An 18,666-nucleotide genomic window follows, 5' to 3' on the forward strand; every position below is an offset into this window, starting at 1 on the left:
CTCCTTTGTCTACGTTAGCACATCTAATGTTGCCCCCAGCAGTGGCGTGGTGCTGGTATTAGCAACTGTGGGAAATGTTAGTATAAAAATAAAATCTCAAGTATGGACACAGACTTACAGTGCTGTTTTAGCAAAAATGATCCTAGTTTAGAGATGGCCTAAGACTATCATCCACTCCACATCAGTGAAGCACAGAGTAAGAGAATAGGATTTTAGCTATCCATATTTAGTTACTAAATAAATTGTACTGAGATTTTGCTGTGCACATTATTTCACATCACTCCATTGGTATTATCATTCCTTTTGTTTATTAGTATCCATTGAAAGAATGAAATAATTAACTATAGCATTCATTAAAGAATTAGAAAACAGAGACCCATTGTATTATCCAGGCTACAGGTACAATACACATTGCTAAACACTCATTGCAATATAATCGGCCCCGGTAGAGACCATCCTTTCCAAATTCAGTATCTATTTTACAGTAAAACTGGAACTTTTTTGTATTTTAAAATATAAACCAATGTGGAAGGCAATGTATGCTTGCTGGCAGATGTGTGTGACTGCTTCATATAATGCATCTTATCCTGGATAGCAGGGTCTTGAATTGAAAATCCTTAGTGGAGTTTTGTTGTTCCAAATATATTTGCTTATTAAAAATTTTAAGCTATTATTGGAATGAAAAGTGATGAAAAACAGAAGATTAAACCTTTCCCAATGTATTAAGTAACTCAAAGCAGCGCAAAATTAGTTCTTTAGACTGATTTCACCTCTCTGGTAATGGGCACCCATGGAAATTCAAATTTGGGCAATGGCAGAAAGAATGATATCAAAAGAGACATTAGTGACACAGACTCCGAAGGCAAGAGGCTCTGGAATGACACTCTATAGTCTATACTAACAATCAGCATGGGGAGGTCTTACTAGAATCTCCATATTTGGCCCTTATCAGACTGGAACAGAAGTTGGATGCTATCAATATTTTGGAGGTTTGAACAGAAATTAAACCGGAACAAAAGACTGGTTGTGTAGGGAAATACAGTGAGGGGACAACAACAAAAAATCATTACCCTGCAAGCTCAAACAGATCTGTTAATGAAGGGTAACAACCACCAATTAGGAAGGAAAATACCATATCTGGAGAACACTCCAAACTATACCAATTTATGGTTAGTGAATTTTCCAAAATGTGGATGGTGAATTAATTAATAAAATTACGGCTTGAGCTGTTCAAACTGTACTTTCTGGAGAGTGCTTCCCATTTACTGGAATGAGCTGTTCTAACTAGTTAGAAATCTATGTATTGAACTTAATTGAAGACATGCAACTGAGTTACTGCAGTGTTAAGGTTGTTCAGTTACAATCACAAAAATTCAGGAAATGCAAAAGTTAAGGTTCCAACAGCAATGTTAACTTGGCTCCATTACACATCCTGTATGTACCGTAGTCAAGCCCAGATAAAGGCAATCCAGAGACCTAGAGTCACCATGACATCAGGGTCATTTTATGACTTTTTAATAACAAAAAATAAAACTTAGCCCTTATATAGCACTTTTTATTCTGTAGATCTCAACGAATTTTACAAAGGTGGAGAAATAACATTTTACTAATGGGGAACACAGAGGTGCAGTGACTTTCACTGGGTCATTCAGCAAGTCAATGACAGAGGTGGGATAGTTAATTTAACTAGGCAATATTAGGCCATACCCATATGGTTGCCAACCTTGGGAACCCTAGAACAGATGGTTGTCTGGCTCCAGCAGCCATTTGCATCACTAACTCAATTAACCCCTGGTAAGAATGAGGGAATTATGTCTATTTTTATAAATATCATATGCAACTCAGGTTACCTGCTTAATATTATCCTGCCTGACTGCAAGGAGTAAATCAAAGGAGATTGTTAGAGGGAAAAACAGAAAAATGAAACAATGACAAATAAGGTTCCTTGAGGAAACACTGGGGAAGCTATTAATTGGGGAATAGCCACCTGCCTGGTTCCAGCTAGGCTAGCAAGGTTTATTCTTCCCAGGCCCAAACCTAGGATCAAAGGGGATACTAAAACCCTAAAATGCCAAACTAGGGAGGAATGGGTTGAATGGGCAGCAGTAGCTGGAGATGAGTCTCTGATAGACAAAGAATGCCACAGGGGCTTTCTGACCCTCCCAGCACAGGAGCAGGGTGTCTGAGCTCAGTAGAATTCACCCAAAACTTGCAAAGAAAGAATAAAGTTTAATAAGAACTTGGTGTACAGGCCTTTTGGTGTTTTATCCCTTTTCTCTGCTTGAGCGAATAATCAAAGCTTTGTTTTGAAGATGTTTTTGAGTTACTTTAGCCAGTTGCTTGTCACTGGCTATGGTGGAAGAGATTATTCAGTATCTCACTTTTATACTACTTCTGCATTTTGAGTATAAATCCTAGATTATAAACAATTTAAACTCCATTTTTAAACAGTTGTATTAAATTAGTGGGTTTATTTATTATGAAAACCAAAGTGTAAGAATTAGAGTTTTTGCAATAAATATATGTATAGATAATCTGTTTCTGGATCTTCTTATATAATATGACAGCACACAGCAAATACAGAAATATACAAACTTATCTCAGTACCTAGAGGAATGGTTGATCAATCAATCAGACCACAGCTTTCACGTTTTCTGGATAACTTTTACTCTTTCAATATTTTTAAATGCATAAATAATAATTTAGATTGCACAAAGCTAACCACTAAGTGGAATATTTTTCATAGTGCTGGGAACAGAACAAACCCACACTGCAGTATCTACTAAGTACTCACCACAGTTTGATGGTTGACCTGGATCACCTCATCCCCTGCATGGATCTTCTTACACTGGTCTGCAGGAGACTAGAGGCAAGAGATAACAGTTAATTTGGCAACTGTGAAGGACCTAAGAACTAGTAGGGGAAAAAAGACAATAGGCCCTGCCCAAGGAAACTCTATTCTAATAACAATAGTAAATTGTATTTATAAGGTGCTGTGTTTCCTTTTCCAACCACAGTATACATACCAGTATTGTGACTGGGTACTGTAGGGATGGGAAACCTAAACTAGTGATCATCTTCTCCACTGAGCCCTGGTACACTCTATTGCTCACCTCCCATGCAATTTAACTTGTACTACTGTTCTTGCAAATATGAGATTAGGGTGTCAAGCAGTCCAGACTCCATGGGTGTGAGTGCATACAGCTGAATGGAAGGTGCCAGGCACCAGCAGGAACAGCTGAGATCTTGCGCTATTAAATCAATACAGTTGCCCAAAAATGTTGGAGAGCACCAAAAATATAGCCAAGAAAACAAAGCAGCTAGCCAAACAAATGATTCACTGAAATTTTAGGTTTGCAGCCAGTATGATACCCGAAATATCAATACGTTTGCCTCTTTCATTTGACAAGGGTGATTTGAAATTAAAAGTATCCTTTGAGAGTTTGACTCAGTTCTTCACTGATGGATAATAGCCTTGATAGATGATTTTCTTAAACTTCATCTACTTCAGACTAGACCTTCAAGATGAAATTGTCATAACTTTGGTTGCTTTGGGCTGGACCATATCTTTATTTAAGTGTAACCCAGACAGTTTACAATAACGCAAATATAGACTAAGGCTCTGGACTGGACAGAGCACTTCAGCATGTGTTCAGATCTCATTGACTCCAGTGAGCTTTAAGTATGTGCCTCAGTCCTTTGAGAAATATGGAGGGACTTGAGCATCTGTGTAAGTGCTTTGCTGAATCAGGGCCTAAAAAAGAAACAAGATTAATTCTACCACTAAAAACTAGACTAAAAGTACAAAGAAAACCAGCATGTTGTGACCCAGATCTTCTGAATTAAATAAAAACAAAGGGGTGGGATGGGGGCTAATTTAGGAAGATCCCTGATTATGAAAAGGAATGTAGTGTTGTGTTACCAGAGTAGTAAATCTAGAAGTAAAGTGAGCTTTTTTCACTTCCCCCAAAAAACTTCTAAGTAAACCTACTCAAAAATATTAGGAATATCCTTGTTGAAATAAACTTTATAATAACTCTAAAAACTTCATTCAGAAAAGCACCTGGGACACGTGCAGTTGGAAATGTTTTAACTCCCTTATTTCTTAAATGTTTAAATGGCAAATACCTTTATGAAATGCATACTTGCAAAGATGTTCTATAAACATTCAACTCCTAATACAGCTCCTAATATCATTCCTATGTAAATGGTAAAATGTTTAAGGATTAGATTTAAAAACTCTTGTAATAATTTTATTGGAATATTGAAATAGAATTAACTTAAAATATGTTAATCTCCTGGTAATCACCAAATGATTAGAATATGTATTCCTGGAGAGGAGATGGAAGTTAAATATTGGTAAATTAATTAATTTGATTAAAAATTCTTAATATTCGTTAACTGGCATGTTTTAAGACAGCTCCTTGCATGGCAAATGGCTTCTTCCAAGTTACTGATTTAGATATTTTCTTCAATTTCATAGAATTTAATTAAATAGCTTTGCTCAATTATAAACTGTCTCATTGTTCTTGTTAATAACCAACAAGAGCCACCTTTCCTTAAACAGAAGTATTTTTCCCATTCATAAATATTTTAAGTTATCTAAGGACAGACTAAGACTGGCTTCACAATAATTTTGGGAAATAAGACCTTGGTCTCCATTTAACAAAAGAAAAGTGTCCCAGCAAATGCAGGCCCACTCTCAGAGGTGTAAACCCTGTTAAAAGCTCTGCACAGAGAGATGTACAGAAGACACTGTAATGGAAGTAACCAGTTTGTCATTTGTGTTGTTTTTTTTAAATGTTTTCTTTCTTTAATATTAAAATAGCCATGGCTGTTAATTATTTTTCTTGATCTCAATCATGATGTCCCATGAGGTGGAACAGGAACAGAAAAGAACCCATGACTAAAATACTGGGAATCACACCCCTGAAGTGGCAGTTAGAGAAACAATTAGTAAGAACTGGCTTACCATTCCTTGCTTCACTAAACTAAATTTTTAGTATTAAAAAAAAAATTAATTGGCATTCAACAATTTAAAATTGCCCTATTTTACCATACTCTGCCTACCGCTGCACGCTTCAGGTGTTGACAGTCATATGCTCTTGGACCTCAGTGAGAGTAATGGTATATAGCAGCCAAGAGTTCAGAAAATATGAAAATCCATAATTTATACAAACATCATTGAATCCAAATCCTTTCTCCCTGAGAAACCTGGCCTTTGATCTAATGTCACCAGGAGGCATAACAGGCTCTCTCAGTAAAATTCTTGTGAACTAAACATACTAACTAAGGTAGACATTGTGTGGTTTAAGTGACATATTCAGCACATGGATTAAAAAACTGCTGTTTAGAGCCACCTTTTCAGTGTTACTGCAGGGTGTGGTGACAGCTAAACAAATCTAAATTTTTATTGTGGACAGGGCCAGCTCCAAGTTTTTTGCCGTCCCAAGCAAAACAATTTCCCCATGCCCTCCCAGCCCTGCCGCATTCCAACCCCTTCCCCAAATCCCCAGCCCCACGTCCTCCCCCAGGCGCGCCACATTTCCCCTCCTACCCCTCCCTCCCAGGCAAGCCTGGGAGGGAGGGGAGAGAAGCGGAGCAGCGGCAGCGCACTTGGGGGAGGAGACAGAGATAAGCTGGAGGGAGGGGGGGAGAGCAGTTCCTCTGCCCCCCCCAGGGTTACTTCCTGTGGCCCTCCCTACGTCCCCCACTGCCGCAGCTCACCTCCACTCCACCTGCTCCCCTGAGTGCGCCACTGCCGCTCCGCTTCCCCCCTCTCCCTCCCAGGCTTGCCGTGCAAATCAGCTGTTTTGCGGCAAGCCTGGGAAGGAGGGAGGGGGGGGAAAGCGGAGCGGCAGTGCCGCACTCAGGGGAGCAGGCGGAGCGGAGGTGAGCTGCGGCGGTGGGGGGGGGGCAGTTCCTCTGCTCCCCCCCCCCAAGGTTACTTCCTGCGGCCCTCCCCGCGCCCCCACCACCGCAGCTCACCTCCGCTCAGGGGCTGGCTCCCGGCTTTTTGCGCCCCCAGCAAAAAAAAAAAAAAAAAAAGGAGCCCCTTGGAAAGTGCCACCCCAGCACGTGTGCCTAGTGCCTAGAGCCGGCCCTGATTGTGGATGAACAAAAGGCATTTCCATTCATCAGTCAAGGGAGTTACAGGCATGAGCAAGTATTATGCTTATTTTTGATAAAACACTTGATAGAAGTTTCAGGAGTGAAGAATAATAATTTAAGGGAAGTGTATTTAGTAAGAGTGTGTCATATGGTGTTACTTCCTTTTTTGGTTGTGGTTATAAGAAAATGATTTAAGTAGGAAGGCAAATGAATTAATATCCCAGTCCTTCACACTTCCTCTCTGCAGCCACATGCACAGCTGGCTAAACAAGGTTAAACACAAACTAAAAGAGGATATATTTATGGGAGCCCACTGTTAAAATATTGACAGCACATGTTTATGGGTTTTATTGCTATTTCTGTATTTCACAAGTGTATAATATTTCAGATCTAAAACACTTTAGAGTATTATTGGATTAAGGTCACAACATCCTGGAGAGATATGTAGGTAAATATTTCTATTTTACAAATGTGGAATGGAAACTGAGTTTATTCTGCGTCTTACATTGGGCAGTAGCTTAGTCTGTGTGTAGTTGCACTGGTTTCAGTGGGACTACTAAAGGAATAAGAAGCTACTCAATGAGTTAGGGTGACAGAAAAAGGCTGTAAGCAAATTTGAGCAAAAGCTTGTATACCAAGCTGATAGCAGCCAAGGAGAGAATACCGTGATTTCTTATTGCGCTAACCGCTGGGCCACCAGTCTTCCCACTTTCTGAATGCTGAGGCAAAATGTAATCCATCTCTAGGCAGGCATTATCTAGTAATCACTCTGAGTACTCAACTATCCCCGGTTTCTATATCTTGTTATGTTGAGGGTTTGGAAAAAACTCGCTAGAGCTGGTGGATATAACAGGCACCTGCCACTCAGGCAAAATGAGGGGCTGGTCTTCACTATGGCGCTGCTGCAATCGATGCAGCAGGGGTCAATTAAGCAGGTCTACTTAAGACCCACTAAATTGACGGCAGAGCGCTCTCCAGTGCTCGACCCTGGTACTCCACCTCTCCGAAAAGAGTAAGGGCAGTCGACCAGAGAGCGTCTCCTGTCAACGCAGTGCGGTGAATACACAGGGGTATGTTGACCTAAGCTACGTTGACTCCAGCTACATTATTCATATAGCTAGAGTAGTGTAACTTAGGTTGACTTACCCCAGTAGTGAAGACAAGCCCAAGGAAATAATTAAATGACATATTTTATAAAGATTGCTGAAACAATAAGAGCCACCACCCAAAACACAGATGGTATGTAAGGCTGCTAAGGAATCTGAACTGTATGGACGGATTGGTTTTACTGTCGACAATGTAAAAGCAAGAGCAGAGGACTGATTTGACTGAAGCTGTATGTATGAGAGAGAAGCGGCAGGAACTCCACAAAAGCACAGAGACAGGAGCAAAGCCCGAGATGCCGCCAGAGAAACCCTGAGTAGCATGACCCTAACAAAATGCTAGGGGAGAGAGCTTTTGGGTAAATCACGGCTAGAAAGAGGCTTGGGACTGCGAACAAAGAAATTGCCTCTTGCTATTTGATTCCTACTGTGTTCAAGGAAACAAGATTTTATGTTCATTCTTTGTAAATAAACAGGATTGTATCAAAGAAATACCTGATTCCATCATCAATTTCTCCTCTGCAAGGATACTATCTGCTAGACCTGTGGCTCTCAACCTTTTCAGACTACTGTGCTCCTTTCAGGGGTCTGATTTGTCTTGTATATGCCCCAAGTTTTACCTCACTTAAAAACTACTTGCTTACAAAATCAGACATTTAAAAAAAAAATCATAGCACATTATTACTGAAAAATCATTTACTTTCTCATTTTTACCATATAATTATAAAATAAATTGGAATATAAATATTGTACTTACATTTCATTATATAGTATATAGAGCAGTGGTGGGCAACCTACAGCCCGTCAGGGTAATCCGCTGGCGGGCCACGAGACAGTTTGTTTACACTGACCAGCCACAGGCTCGGCCCCCCGCTGCTCCCCAGTGACTGCGGTTTGCCGTTCCAGGCCAATGGGAGCTGTAGGAAGTGGCGGCCTGCATGTCCCTGCAGCCCGCACTGCTTCCCACAGCTCCCATTGGTTGGGAATGGCAAACCGCGGCCACTGGGAGCTGCAGGCGGCCGTGCCTGTGGACGGTCAGTGTAAACAAACTATCTCGTGGCCCGTCAGTGGATTACCCTGACGGGCCACAGGTTTCCCACCACTGATATAGAGCAGCATAAACAAGTCATTGTCTGTATGAAATTTTAGCTTGTACTGATTTTGCTAGTGCTTTTTATGTAGCTTGTTGTAAAACTAGGCAAGTATCTAAATGAGTTAAAGTACCCTTTGGAAGATCTCTGCATGCCCCCAGGGGTACATGTACCCCTGGCTGAGAACCATTGTGCTAGATCCTGGATTTTGGCTAACTTCTCAAATCAAAAGGGGTAACAATATTATTAGTCTACTTACTGGGTCACCCATAAGTGCTTTTAGGACATTTGCAGGTACAGGGTATTTCATCTCCATTTCTAAACCATAAAGTCACTGTGTATTAAATTGCTACACCCACAATGAATAGGAGGTACATGTGGAAGGGACAGAAATACTATTGTTCTCAATGTATTAGATTTCAATTAACATTAGCTGGAAAAGTTAAGATTTGGCTCTTGTTCCTTTTAGGTCCTTTTTCTGATTTTGAAAAAGCTGAGTTATTTTCTTTTAAAATTAAATTGTGGCTCTGGGGTCAATTATCCCTTCAAAAGGGATGATAAATCAATTTACTGAAATGCTGGGAATAAAGGTCTTTGAAGTTGCTTTATTTCATGAAACATTTTTTTGCAGAAATAAAAAAGCAACTCTTGGTGGTGTCCTGGTTCCTTATGCTAGCAACACAGCAATTTGCAAATTGGAAATTAGTCTCTAAAATATTTATGGTTTTCACTTGGTCTACTGACAATTTTTTTCTTTTTAAAGAGCTTGTGCCTTGTTTTAATAAGAAATGCTTTCCCCCTTCCCTTTTAAAAGTATACTTTTGTTAAAATAATATTCTGTAATAAGGAAATATACAAATGATTTATTTTAGTTCATGAAAGACAGCATGCACTACATTCAGCTACCAACAGCATATCACTAACAAGAAATGCTTTGAGAAGCCATCTCAGTGCTATTACGTTTATCATAAACCAGAAGACACAGAAAATTGGTTCACAGCTTAAACACGAAAAGACAGACTCTTAAAAAAAAAAAAAAAAAATCGGAGCCAAGCTTCACAAACCAAACACCAAGTCATAAAGAATAAAGAGACATGAAAGAAGAACGGGATCACTGAGGAATTTTAACTAATGAGGGATTTTTTTAATTCAGTACAATACTTGACTAGAAACCACTGACTTGAATGATGATATTGAAACAACAGTGAAACAATACATACAGAGGCATTGAATTAACTGAAAATAAATCAGAGAAAGGAACGGCATCACAGCAATAGAAGAAATATCAAATATTTTATGTGAATTAGGACATTTGCCACATTAGAAGTATACACTGTACAGGCCATGGCCCAAACTACAGAAATGATAAGTCAGATGATTTCAGCTCAACAGCACTAGGAACTATCCTATTTCTCCACTTACTCACCTTGGCTGCATTGCTAGGGCTTACAAGTGCTAGCTCACAGATGTGTTAGGCACATAGGTTGAAAATTCATCCATCATAATAAGGGCTACATTGGGAGCAGGTGGCTGAACAAGAGGCTTGCAGGGGAAATCCACAGCCACTGTACACAATGGAATTGAGTTTCATTCCAGTTGCAATTGCCAGTGAGGAGAGGTATTTCACAAGAGTTCCATGAAGGGCTGCTGGGTACATGATTATGTATATCCAAATGTCCACTAATCCTCTAAATAGATAGCACAGAAGTATCATGGCCCCCATTTCATAGCAGGGGATGCAGAAGTGGCTGCAGAGGATGGCTGAGTTAACCTAGGGTCTGTTTACACACTGGGGTATGTATTATATCCCCCAAAACCTCATATAGTTCTCTTACACAAAGTCTGTTTATTCTGCCTTTTCCATGATGAAAAGCAAGTTGGGCCTGGCATAAGCTTAATGGTCTATATTATGGCCATGGAAACCCTATATAGCTTGTGTTTGTTTTGATTTCAACATCATTAGGTATTATTTGTATTACCATAGTGCCTATGAGCCCCAAGCCTGGACCAGGTCTCCACTGTGTGAGGTGCAGTACAAGCACAGAACAAAAAGATAGTCCCTGTCCCAAAGAATTTACAGTCTAAGTACATGACAGGAGACAACAGATGGATACAGACAAACAATGGGAGAGTACAAGGGAACACAAACAATACTGGTCTGTATGCTAGGCGGTGGACTCAGCACACCAGCAGCCTCCCTGTTCTCAAGCATTTTGTAGGCCTCATAGCAAAGGAGATTTTTAAGGAGAGTTTTGAAGGAGGATAGTGAATTAGTTTTGTGGAGGATTATGGGGAACTTTTTCCAAATGTGAGGGCCGGTGTGGGAGAAAACACGAAGGTGCTTGTTTGAAAGTGAATGATGGAGGTGGACATCATAGGCTGATCAGAGGCAGGAATCAACATTTTCATATTGACATCAACCTCCTAATATCAGAATAGACCTGTTCTTGGCTGTTCTCTTCTTGGACTCAAACAAGTGCCTCTATCAGAACTTCCTTTTCTTTCCCGTCCCAAATTCCTACCTCCCTTATTCTCCATCTACCTCTCACTTTCCTTCACTCTGCTCCTTCCCTCACTCCATTTCTGCCCCATCCCTTACTTTTCCTCTATTCAACTCTTCCATTGCACTGCTGTCCATTATCTTTCCATGTCCATGTGTTCATGCTCTCCGATACCTCCTGCACTCCCAAATAAAGCTCATTAACCACGTTAGTTCATTACACCATATTTTAAACTAAAGAAAACATAACTGTATTCACCATGGTATGTGCACAAAGTGAAGTACTCTAATGATCTTATCACTATAACTCCTTCTTCCGTGTCTCCAACACAGTTGTCTCTTTCCTATGAGTTCCCCTCTGAACCACCCAACCGTCCATCTTCTGTTCTGGCACACCAGTCTCTTTCTCCTTCTGTGGGCACACTGAGGTGAACTAGACTTTAGAAAGGTAGAGAAGAAAAAGAGGTGAGGAGCTCATGGGCTAAGAGGAGAAAGAGAGGGAATCAGAAATTTTAGGGGATTGGAAAAGGGGATCTTCAAGGACAGAGAAGAGGGAAACTTCAGGGGCAGGGAAGAAGGGTGTGTTCTAATTCAATCACAAGAATTCTTGTTCATCAAGCAGAATGAAAACAGCAGGCATAGAAAACTCTTGCACACTAATTCCTCATTTACCCAACATTCCTGACTATGTCCAGAGAGATTACCAAATTATTCTTCAAAATGACTGTGATATCAACCTTCAGTTTTCTTACTTCATTACTCAAAGTATTATGAATTCTTTCATTTTTTCAAACAAGCACCTCACTGTAAATAATTCTTCTCCTTTAGGATGTTGATAGTCATATTATTAAATATAATGTTTACTGAAAATAAAAAGATCATTTTGACCTTCTGTACTAAAAAGTACAACTGTCATCTCTGCATAGCTAGCTATACATGTTCCTCCTAAAAAATTGAAAAATACTTCCTAAATGTTTTTGAACCATCCAAGGAAGACTGAAATTGGCCGGATGCCATTAATTTCTTGACAGTACAACGGGATGCAGATTAATGTGGTTTTACATAAAAATACAGAAACTGTTGTGAACTAGATACATTTCCAGTGAAAATGTCCCTTTTAGTTCTATGCTGAAAAATAACATCCCGAAATGTCTCCCTTGAATACCAACATCTTCGTGCTTCTTCTACGTCTACCTCCATTTTCCTCATGGATTTGTCTCCCAAAACATTAAAAGCTAATGAAGAGAGTGAAAGCTTGTTGGCATCACTTTGCAAAAACCTGCACTTTAAGCTGCAATTTCCCAGAGACAACAAAATGTGCTTTGCACAAAGGTTAGTTTGCTCCTAAACTTCTTTCTCTAAGGATGTGCCTCACTTGAAGATGAAGCAGCAGCACATATCAGAGATTTTCTCCCATCATTTTGGACTTGCACGGTAAGCATTAGATAGTTTACCAAGATATTTCACATCTTCCAGCTCAAGTTGCTGTACGTACTGCTTTCTTCTATGGCATTAGTTAATAACTACAATTTGGACTCATTTTTCTACCTAGGTAGATACAGATGATATGTGATTACTCATGCCGACATAGTGACAGATTTTAGAACATCAAGTTTCATCAAGGGCAAATCCTATGAAAAGCGCCAAACAAAATGTTTTAGAGCATAGAACAAAAGCTTGAAATGAACATAGCAATTTAATGGCTAAACTTATTAAAAAAATATAGAGTTTTTACACATGGGAAGAGAGTATACAACATATTCTGACCCTCAGGAAAAGACACACCACCATGGTTTACTAAGTGTTTCTTCTCCATGAACAAGTTTCAACTTCAATTAAAGAGGCAGATCCAGCAAAGAGAGAGAAATCTGCCACCAAAAATAAAGCAGAAGCATTAAAAAAAGGGAGAGAAAGGTACATAAACTAACACAGCTGGATGGGTTTATTGATATGCTTGCTCTGTTATTTGAAGACTGATGCCTTCTGTATTATTTGAAGACAAGAACGATGCAAACCTAACCAAATCCTCTTCATTGTGTATCCAACATTGCTGTAGTATCTAAGCATATGGAATATACGCAAATTTAGGCCCTGAACTTGCAGAGAGCTTTGCATAGGTAAATGGATCTGTCTGGGGAGAGTTCTTTGCCGGATTAAGGTCTTAAACCACACCCACCCACAAACCCCTGAAGACTCAAAGAAACTACTCACAAAATATAATACCTATAAAAACCAACCTGTGATAGTCTGGTCAGAACACAAGCAACTGAAAAGAGAAGTTTTGTGTCTCCAATTTCTTGGGGGCCAACACATATTCAACTCACTGAAAAAAGGAGTAAAAGCACTAGATGATGCAATACGTTCTAAATGAGGAATCAAAGCTGTCTTGAAGCAGGATCTAAAGTCCCAATGAAGAAGTAAAAAATGAGTAATTTTCTCATCTATGCTTCAGACTAATTAGAATTCAGATGGGAAGAAGACAGACTTAGCCAGGTATGGGGAAACACCTGTCTGTCTTCAGAACTAATTAATCCATCTCATTCTCTCCCTCTCAGCTCCTTTTGGCTGTTTTATATCCCTCCCATCCCATCAGTGATGTGCTGCCAATTAGAGTAACTGGCATCCTTCCATACAGCTCTTGATGATCTATCTATTCATTAGTAAATGGCTCATGGGCACTCAAGTGGTTCCCATCCCCTCATAATCCAGGGTGCTTTTGTACACTCATCTTGTTCTTTGAAACAGGGTTTCCTTCCCTTTCTAATTAAATCCTACGTGGTATCCATTCACTCTCAGTTTTTCCCTCGAGGAAAACTGGTGGGGATGGCACGAAGACAGGGACTCTTTGCAACATTAAATCTTAAGAAAAATGAGAGAATTCATTGTATTCAACTCCATTATCCTAGTGCTGTAATTTGGCTGCCAGAGTTTGTATGTGCATATGCATGTGGTTTTCATTCAGTATGAGTTCTCATGATAAAAAACTTTGTATTTATGTCATTTAGGCTGACCTCATTGTAAGAGATACAGGATCTACTCAAGATACTAGTCATCACTTATAACCTTGCCAATTGTCTTAGATAACAAATAGTATTACATCAGTATCTGTAGTATTCTCTATAGTATATGCTCAGAATTTAAGATAAAACTGCAAAATAATGGGTGACTTTATCCATCTAAGGTAAAAATGGAAATTTTATAAAGGGTGATCACTGTAGGAGTTGGCTCACATATGGAAGCCATACTTGCTTTTCAGCAAACAGAAAGTTAACTGCTTGTTAACGTAGACTTTCTATTCAAGTTTTTACACCATGCCTATCACCATACTATCTGAGTATCCAGTATCTGAGACCTCCCATAAGTGATGAGGGCAAGCAATAAGGCATAGCTGGGGATTAACAAAATATTCTAATAGAACAGCTAACTGATATTTTGAAAGTGGAAAACTATTGAGAAGGTAAAACTCACCACACCTAGTTATGACGGGAATGGGTTATAAGAGATGCTGGGAGATGAGGATTTTGGTTATGTACGTTAATTTATTTTTTATTTCTATTTTTCCCCCTTTTGGCCTGAGCAGTTAGCCAATATTCAGGGTCTTGTTGCTGTTAAGAGGAGAAATTGATGGAAAGAGTCAGGCATTTCTTTGGTGCAAACCTATTTTCTACAAGGAAGGTACACAAAGTCCTGTTTCCCTGAACACAGTGGAAATGCACAACAGGAGGCAGTTTCCTTGCTCAAAATTCCTAGGCTCCTTTCAGCTGCCCAAAAAAAAGCTCTTTCTCTGGGCTTCCTCCTAGAGCTATGTTACCAGTACTTTTCTGGATGTCTCCTGGATTTTTTTGGCAACTCTCTCTTGGCTTTCTGCTAATTTATGCTTCTATTCTGGATGTTTCTGACACACACAGACCTACATTCTCAATCAGCCCCCAGGGAAAATCTCTCCACCCAGATAATTCAGGTTCTGATCAACCTTGCATGTGGCTTGGTCTCTTGGGCATTGTTTACTATTGTTTCAAACTGTCTTACTCCAGAAAGGAGCTTATAGGCTTCTTATATTTTTCCTGAATAAAAGGATGGCTAGTACCCCCCCACACACACCCCAATCAGCTTCAACAAGGTATGTGATTGCCTATAGATCAAAATTTGCCTACTGGCAGCCATCAATGCGCTCTAATACAATGCTATTATTATAATCAATGCACTCTAAAAAAACCCTCAAAACTAAACTTTGAGGAGAAAATTTGTGGACTGACAACAATTTGTTGCTGAACCAGCACTTCACCAGCTCAGAGACCTCTTGCATAATACCACTATATTAGCCCCACAGATTACCACTCACCATCTAATAATTCCATTATTTTACAAAAGTATATTTCATTGACTTAGCTTACAGCACCATTGCCACTGCCGCATAGGTTGTCCAGTCTCCTGTTTACTTCAGTAAATATCTGCTCTTATTAGATCTAAGAACATGATATGGCAAACTATCTAACCTAGACTAAATTAAAGGTTTGGTATTGTCATAATGGGAACAGCTCTTTTTATGTTCAGAGATTGTCCGGTCCTTTATTATTACAGGAACTCCTCACTTAACGTTGTAGTTATGTTCCTGAAAAAGGCAACTTTAAGCGAAACGATGTTAAGCGAATCCAATTTTCCCATAAAAATTAATGTAAATGAGGGGGTTAGGTTCCAGGGAAATTTTTTTCACCAGAAAAAAAGACTAATATTATATTATATATTATACACACACACACACACACACACACACACACACACAGAGTATAAGTTTTAAACAAAGAAAACACAGTGGTGATGATTGTGAAGCTTGGTTGAGGTGGAGGAGTCAGAGGGTGGGATATTTCCTAGGGAATGCCTTACTGCTAAATGAACTAGCAATTGACTGAGCCCTCAAGGGTTATCTCTCACAACACTCTACAAGGCAGCAGGAAAGGAGGGAGGGCAAACAGAGACACACACCCTGTGTGTGAGAGAAAAAAATGCACATTTCCCCTTTTAAGTAGCTGACCCCAGGCTTAAGTACACTACCTTGTTAATTAAATCAGCTTGCTGAGACCTAAGTGGCAGCTACTGCCTAGAAGCTCCCTCCCTCCATCGTACGTCCCCCCTGCTCTATGGAAGATGGGGTAAGTGCGGTGCAGGAGCAAGGGGGAGGGGGAGTCACCCTGACATTAGCCCCCTTCTTCCCTCCTCCCCCCGCACAGCAAGCAGGAGTCTCTGGGAGCAGCTCCAAGGCAGAGGGCAGGAGCAGCACACGGCAGTGGGGGGAGGGACAGCTGCTGCAGAGGGAATTTAGGGAAGCAGGGAGCTGATAGGGGGACTGCTGGTCCACCCTGGTTCCAACCACCCACCAGCTAGCTGCAACAGGCTGCTCTTCCTGCAAGCAGCGGACAAAACAGATGGCTGCCAAATGACGTTAGAAGGGAGCATTTCACAGCTTTAAATGAGCATGTTACCTAATTGATCAGCGACTTAACATCGAAACAACATTAAGCAGGATGACTTTAAATGAGGACTTCCTGTACATCTTATTGGATACATAAAGTCAACCCCAAATAGCAGTCACTGAACAAATGAGCCAGGATTTCTCTCGGATTCTTAGGAGTGGATTTGGATAGGGCACTTTCTTCATAATGTTTAGCTGTTCTGTAACATGTAAGTAGTCTTTAGTCTACAAAGTCTCCTTAGATAAGAGTCTCCTCTATTTTCCTTTATTTCTCACTGCTTCAGGACTACAGCATATCTGATTAGATACATCAAACATCCACAATTAACGGGATGGGGCAATATTTGGTGTTTGTAGTCCCAGATTATTTAAACGGATTTTTAAAAATATTAGATGTTTTTTTCTCAAGGTGTTGAAGTGTAAAACTCATCTCCACCTTAACTATGGAGCCATAACTGGTGCTTCCATAATATATGTTATAGTTACACACAAGCCCCTCTTTCATATTGTCCCTTTGATTTAGACTCCCTACTCAAAGCCAATCTACATGCTCCTCTGCAGCAGTTGGACAGAGACTTCTCTTAGAGGAGAGTCTATTGATAGAGATTCTCTAGGTTTTAGTCAGGAGGTGAGGATGGAAGAGGATAAAGTAGGCGCCAGATCAGACAAGAAACATTCACATAAAAAAGAATACGACACATCAGAAAAGGGCAGACAAACAGTAACAAGTTTTTAAAGTGCTTGTACACAAATGCTAGAAGTCTAAATAATAAGATGGGTGAACTAGAGTGCCTCATGTTCAAGGAGGATATTGATATAATAGACATCACAGAAACCTGGTGGAGTGAGGAAAATTAATGGGACACAAACATTCTGGGGTACAAAATATATCGGAAGGACAGAACAGGTCGTGCGGGGGTAGGGGAGTGGCACTGTATGTGAAAGAAAATGTAGAATCAAATGAAGTAAAAATCTTAAGTGAATCCACATGTTCCATAGAATCTCTATGGATAGTAATTTCATGCTCTAATAAGAATATAACATTAGGGATCTATTATTGACCACCTGACCAGGACAGTGATAGTGATAATGAAATGCTAAGGGAGATTAGAGAGGCTATCAAAATAAAGAACTCAATAGTGGGGGATTTCAATTCTCCCCTTATTGACTGGGAACATGTCACCTCAGGATGAAATGCAGAGAAAAAATTTCTCGATACTTTAAATGACTGCTTCTTGGAGCAGCTGGTACAGGAACCTACAAGGGGAGAGGCAACTCTAGATTTAGTTCTGAGTGGAGCGCAGGAGCTGGTCCAAGAGGTAACTATAACAGGACTGCTTGGAAATCGTGACTATAATATAATAACTTTTAACATTCTTGCGGTGGGAAGAACACCTCAACAGCACAACACTGTAGCATTTAACTTCAGCAAGGGGAACCATGCAAAAATGAGTGGGTTAGTTAAACAGAAATTAAAAGGTACAGTGACTAGAATGAAATCCCTGCAAGCTGCATGGACACTTTTCAAAGTCACTATAATAGAGGCCCAACTTAAATGTATTCCCCAAATTAAAAAACACAGTAAGAGAACTAAAAAAGAGCCACCAGGGCTTAACAACCATGTAAAAGAAGCAGTGGGAGATAAAAAGGCATCTTTTAAAAAGTGGAAGTCAAATCTCACTTTTAGTGAGGTAAATAGAAAGGAGCATAAACACTGCCAAATTAAGTGTAAAAATGTAATAAGAAAAGCCAAAAAGGAGTTTGAAGAATAGCTAGCCCAAAACTCAAAATGTAATAACAAAATATGTTTTAAGTACATCAGAAGCAAGAAGCCTGCTAAACAACCAGTGGGCGATCAAGATACAAAAGGAGCACTTAAAGACGATAAAGTCATTGCGGAGAAACTAAATGAATTCTTTGCTTCAGTCTTCACGGCTAGGATATTAGGGAGATTCCCAAACCTGAGCCAGCTTTTGTAGGTGACAAATCTGAGGAATTGTCACAGATTGAGGTGTCACTAGAAGAGGTTTTGGAATTAAATTTAACAGTAACAAGTCACCGGGACCAGATGGCATTCACCCAAGAGTTCTGAATAAATTCAAATGCGAAATTGTGGAACTACTAACTATGGTTTGTTACCTGTCCTTTAAATCGGTTTCTGTACCCAATGACTGGAAGATAGCTAATGTAACGCCAATATTTAAAAAGGGCTCTAGAGGTGATCCTGGTAATTACAGACCGGTAAGTCTAACGTCAGTACTGGGCAAATTAGTTGAAACAATCGTAAAGAATAAAATTGTCAGACACATAGAAGAACATAAATTGTTGGGCAAAAGTCAACATGGTTTCTGTAAAGGGAAATCATGTCTTACTAATCTATTAGAGTTCTTT

At 39.8% G+C, this 18,666-nt stretch overlaps 1 protein-coding gene across 1 annotated transcript in view; it reads right to left on the minus strand.

Annotated features, from left to right (window-relative positions):
- Positions 1-18,666, minus strand: part of LOC101942787 (connector enhancer of kinase suppressor of ras 2-like) — a 547,551-nt gene that overhangs the window by 252,639 nt on the left and 276,246 nt on the right. Inside the window, exon 8 of the mRNA XM_065556812.1 lies at positions 2,795-2,863. Within this exon, the coding sequence (XP_065412884.1) occupies positions 2,795-2,863 (69 nt within the window). The remainder of the gene's footprint in view (positions 1-2,794; positions 2,864-18,666) is intronic.

This window comes from Chrysemys picta, chromosome 9 (genome assembly GCF_011386835.1).
Source record: "Chrysemys picta bellii isolate R12L10 chromosome 9, ASM1138683v2, whole genome shotgun sequence".
Classification (NCBI taxonomy): domain Eukaryota; kingdom Metazoa; phylum Chordata; order Testudines; family Emydidae; genus Chrysemys; species Chrysemys picta.